A 5533-nucleotide genomic window follows, 5' to 3' on the forward strand; every position below is an offset into this window, starting at 1 on the left:
GCCCGGGAAATATTTAATCTTAACTTCATTAGGAAACGAGAGATTGAAAAATGAATACACACGTATATTCAAACATCCCCCAAAAGATAAAAGGAGTGAATTCATATAGATAAAAGCACAAATTAATGCAATGGTAGACAACATGTAGACTTAATCAAAAACACCAAAATCTGTTTTTTTTTAAATGAGTAACACAGAGAACACGTTGGCTAGTATCATAAAAAAAAAAAAAAAAGAAGCAACGTCCTCTCAGTGGCCCTTCAACAATGTCAAGGATGAGAAGGTAGGCATACCAACAGACACAAATTGGAACCCACGAGTATTGCAGAAGTGTAGTTGTAGGGAGGTGTACTCTTGGTAGATGTGAAAAGCTCTGGAGGCTATACCTGTTGTTGGGGTTTTCTGAAAGTTTGTTGAGATTTTGCAGAGCAGAGATTTGAAGAAATTGCTGCTTTTAAAATGGAGAGTAGAAAAGGAACCTGAGCTAGAGTTTTAACTTCTTAGGTGATTTTTCTATTTGACTAAGAAATAATCTAGTGGACAGTTTACAATTCTTGGATGCTTCTATGGAATTCCATTTAGATTCCCCCAAGTCCGTTGGTAAAGCCTGTGCCATGGATGGTGGGAAGCCTGCCCTGTCTCCACCTGTGAAGGCTGATATAAAGCAACAGCACATGGAAGGTGATAGAAGGTCAGTGGCGAAGTGAGGGGTGGCATCCCATGGAACACAGGAGAAAGGTCTGGCACAACTAGGAAACTCAACAAATAAGTGGACAGCACAGGCGTATGCTTCATATAGTCTGTGAACCTAGGTAACCTCTAGATTTCATTATTTTCCATATTTTTCTGTAAAAGAGGGGGCATGCCCAATTTAAAGGCTTACTACCAGATTACCTTCTAAAAAGGGTATATATTCATTCATACTCCCCAAGCATTTCCATATCTTTATAAACATAGGGAATTATATTTAAATAATATGTAAAAGTCATTTGCTTTGATAGGTGAAAAACATCTTAATTTAGAAAGAATTTCTTCACATCTGGTTTTATCTAGGGAAACAGTTTCTAAATAGTCAAAGCCTTTTTCCACTTTGAAAACAAAAATGTGTAAAGCAGAAAGAACCACTCCCATTCCTCTAAGCAAATTACATGTTTAAATAATTCATGCAGACAAATGAACTAGCACAGCACAAACAACACTAGCCAGATGTCTCCACTCCAGAAATTGTGCTCCCTGGACCCCATGCAGGGGAACTGGGTATCTTTTTACCTTGCGCCCTGCATAGCATCACTGCTGCCAAGAACCAAATCAGTCTGTAGGTAGACAGATGACAGAAGAGCCTCCTGAACACCTGAAGACAGAAAGCAAAGCAAAGACATGGGCATTTGCATGTGGACAAAAAGCTAAGGAAGCTTCAATTTCATGGCTACCTCAGGGAATGCTGCAGCTCAAGTTTTAACCACCAGATAACTTTGATTTTGTGGATGCAGAACTGCAGACGATAAATGGAATAAATAAAAGAGTGTGCTCAGGATATGGGAAGGGAAAAGCAGCAATATGGCTCCTCCATTATGGCAATCCCTAGCAATTTGAGGCCGCGCTCTCAAAGCCACCATTGTCAAGAGCCAGGCCTCAAAGACGTGGGATGGTCGGGGAAAACAAACTGCCATAAATACACACAGAAAACACGGAGACTACAAATGCTTTCATCCACTTCCCAAAGAATCCACTTCTGTTAACATTAAAGATGGAACTCAGGGGGGACCACTTTGCAGAAAGATACAACTGCCTTGGAGTTTGCTGAAGTAGATTTCCCTGAAAATTCTGCAAATTTTATACGAATTGCCCCTTTTAAAAAACAGTAGCGTCCAGGGGCACCTGAGGGGCGCAGTCAGTTAAGCATTGGACTCTTGGTTTTGGTTCAGGTCATGATCTCAGGGTCCCAGGATCAAGCCCTGTCACCAGCTTTGCATTCAGTGCAGAATATGCTTGAGATTCTGTCTCTCTCTCTCCCTCTCCCTCTGTCCCTCCCGCTTGTGCGTGCTCTCTCTCTCTCAAATAAATAAATAAATTTTTAAAAAAACAAACAAACAAACAGTAGTGTCCTTATTTTTTTTCTGCATTGCTTTGTTTTCATGTGTCCGGGAAGAAATCTTTGGCATTTTTACATGGTGACATTTAATTGGATGTTATTCTGGGTATCATTTTATTATAAAATGAGAGGGTGGATGTAGACAGACTAACTACAGTAGCCCCATGGATCCATTCACTTCATCTACATGTGTGTGTTCATAAGGGTACAGGCAAGAAATGTAATTTTTCCCTTTATTTTTCTGTATTAGAGATGTGTAAGAAATGTAGGTCACTCTGTATTTTTCTTTACCTGAGTTTCATTGTTATTTCATGTTGCCATTCCAACTAGAGGTAGAGACTTCACTGCAGTCAATATCACATCATCTCTGTCAATTCAGCCCCCTGCCACCCCCGCACTTCACAAGTGTTCCAATCTCTGGCATTGCATCTCCATTCTTGGGGGCTCACACAATGCCAAGCCATGGGACAGGGCTACTAGTCCTTGGTTACAACCATCTATCCACGGTAGCATTCTCTAAGGTGGCTGTGTTCCCCTCCAGTCATCATAGTCATCGATTTGTGCAATTAAACCTTGCACTTAGAAAGTGTCTTCTCTCATTCTCTTTCGTTCTCCTGATTCCGTGCCCCTGGGTTGGGCAAAGGGAAATTCTACAAGCTCTCTGCCTAGACGCCCATGTATCTATCCATCTCTGTTTTACTCTTCCCTTGTCATGATGAGGAGGCTGGTCTCTTTCCACAGTTTCTCCCAGGAAAGCAAGGCACAGATGTTTCTGTTCTTGGATTTCAATAGCTCCTTGTAAGTTCTATTTACCATCCTCCTGAACTCCCTCCCCATGCACCGTGATCAGGCACAGGGCTGCCTTTTCAGAAGGCAAGCTTGTGTCTGAATACAGACTTTAATCAGGCCCTCTTTGCTCTCCCAGCCTAGAAAATATGTATTTCCCCTAGGGTCAGGAAAGCTGGTTCTTCCATCTCCTGCGTTCTTCTGGAATAACGTATGTCCTTGGTTTTCCAGTGTTTAGGCTTTTAAAACTCAAATGCTTAGGCTCTTGCTGTCTCAACACCTTGGCTTCCAAAACTAAAGTCTTCTTTGGCATTCTAATTCTCTGCCATTTTTTTTAACCATATGCCTCTCTCTCACATGGAAACCCAAATTCTAGCAAAGATGATGAGGAATACAGAATGGACTGGCTCTCACAGTGAAAATTTGTGTTTTAGGATAAGAGAGAAAGCAGACGCACACCAGAACACAGTGTGTGAGCTGGGAGCCAAGAATGTCTAAGAAGGAAAACACAATGATTGAGGCAAGGGAATTAGAAGGAAAGCCTTGCTATTAAATATATACATAATTATTCTGGCTGATGAGTGGGGTTAGCACAAATACCATATGTGTGAGCCAGGACAAATGACTTTACTTCTCCAAAAGAGGCAAAATAACAGCACCAACCCTTCTATTGAAAAGACTAAGCAAGTTAGTACGTGGAATGCCCCCAGAATAGTGAGTGATACGAGTAAGCACTAAATAAATATCGTTGTTATTTCATTGGGCTGCTATGAGAATTAAGCATTGAAACCACTTAATAAGGTGTCTAAGATACAGTAAATCCCAATACATGTTAGGTAACTAAAAAAAAAAAAAAAAATCCATTAATCAAACCACATACAGGGAGTACAAAATGAAAATGGAGAAATCCACTTCTACCCCTTGCCAGGAGGGCCAGGGTTCCCAGGGACCTGGTCTTACCTGGCAGCTACCCCTCTGGCAGCTAACTGCTCCTATCCAGGCCTCTTTCCCCTGAGTTTCTAGGTGCAAATCCTGCTCCCATCAGGTGTAGTCTCATGGGCTTGTGAAAATTAACCTCTCTGCTTGTTTCCTTATTTGTAAAAGCACATAACAATTCCTCCTCTGAAGGATGGTTGTGAAGATTAGCAGCATCCAGTGCGCCCAGTAAACATAAGCTCCCAGGCCACCATTCTCCTTTGTTAAGAAAGATACTGAAATGACTGGCCGTGCGGTCTTGCCAGTAAACCATATATGAAAAGAAAAGAAAAGAAAAGAAAATACCTTGAGGTATTACTTGTATTTGGATTTTAATCTTGTATTGTTATTATTCTTTTCAATTCTCCCAATATAAATAAAAATCCACTCATTCAGTTTGAGCCATGTAAACAGATCCGGAATAAACAAAATGTCTGTCTCTCTTGGATACCCTGGGGTTTAACCCTGATTTATCTGGCCCTCTCTGGCTCCCGAGGCAAAGGACCGAAGGATGGAGAAAGAGGCCGGTGCTTCAAGGAGGGAGCGAGCTCTGAGCCCTGAATCCTGCAGCCCCCACCCCAGCTTTGGGTGCCAACACGAGGCCAAAGCAGCACCCGCCATCCCCTTCTTGGGACAGCATACAATAGGATGTGCTTTCGTGCGCTCGGGTCGGGGCCAGGGAGCCCAGCCGCCAGCCTGCCCGGAGGACCGGCCGGCCGCCGGCGCGCGCCCCCCCGTCCAGGTCCCCTCCGAGGACAATGATCTCGAGAGAAGCGTCTCCGTCTCCGAGGCCCCCGCCTGGCGGCATCCTTCTAGGACAACTGGCACAGAGAACCGGGACTCCGGGACCAGCCTGGAAACCACCCTTCGCGAGGCAAAATCCTATTGTCGGCAAGGCTAGGCGTCGCGGGGAAAGCGCCCGCACCAAGCCCAGCGCCCAACCAGCCCCGGGCGAGCCGCAGCCGGACGCACTCAGGCCGCCGCCGTCCCCAGGGCCGCCGGCGCGACATCGCCCGCCCCGCGCCCTCCTTCCACGCCCGGCCCCGCTCACCGGCCTCCCCATGGTCGCTCCCGGCCGCGCGCGGTTGCCGGCTTCAGCTGGAAAGCCCGGAGGATCTCACCGCGGCGCGCCGAGCGCCTCCAGCTCAGGGAGGCGGGCCAATCCCCGCCCCGGCACGGAGCCATCGTGGCGGTCCACGCGCCCTCAAGTACTCCACAAGAGCCCGGCCTCACGGGTTCCGGTTAAATTCCCCACCTTGAAACATTTCCAGTTCTTAGAGGTGACGATTGGGGAAACTGAGAAAGCACGGGGGGTGGGGGATGGGGTGGGGAATACACTTTTTTCATTTTCATTTGACAGGGACAGAAAGGAAATGGGGGAGGTGAGGAGTCATCGGTGGGGCCGTAGCGCTCAGGAATGGCAACCTGCATTGTTAAGCAGGTGTGAAATAACAGGAGATGGTGAAACCGGGAAAGAACAAAATGGAAAAGGAAAGAAAAAGGCTTTTCTTCGGGGGTCTGGGAATCGCAGTTCAGGGAGCACGGGTTCCGGGAAACTGGAAACGTGCTGTGCTCTAGTAGGGAAAGCAAGGGGTTTTATGAAAAAGAAGGAAGGGGTGATGACATGATGCAGATAAAGCAAATAAGGGGGAAAGGTGCTAATTTGGTGCTGACAGCCAC

The 5533-nt window shown here is 45.8% G+C and overlaps 1 protein-coding gene across 4 annotated transcripts in view; it reads right to left on the reverse strand.

Annotated features, from left to right (window-relative positions):
• CD200 (CD200 molecule) overlaps positions 1–5071 on the reverse strand; it is a 17870-nt gene extending 12799 nt beyond the window's left edge. For 2 of the 4 annotated variants that reach the window (XM_031022153.2, XM_031022151.2), the window contains exons 1-2: positions 4905–5063; positions 1270–1351 (exon numbers count right to left, since the gene is read on the reverse strand). In XM_031022153.2, coding sequence (XP_030878013.1) covers positions 1270–1351; positions 4905–4916 — 94 coding nt within the window. In that variant the 5' untranslated portion in view covers positions 4917–5063. Of the gene's footprint in view, positions 1–1269; positions 1352–3838; positions 4112–4904 lie in introns of all 4 variants that reach the window. The other 2 variants (XM_081797135.1, XM_081797152.1) reach the window with 2 other exon arrangements.
• Positions 5072–5533: the final 462 nt, after the last annotated feature.

This window comes from Leptonychotes weddellii, chromosome 1 (assembly GCF_054177405.1).
Source record: "Leptonychotes weddellii isolate Sample4059 chromosome 1, ASM5417740v2, whole genome shotgun sequence".
Lineage (NCBI taxonomy): Eukaryota > Metazoa > Chordata > Mammalia > Carnivora > Phocidae > Leptonychotes > Leptonychotes weddellii.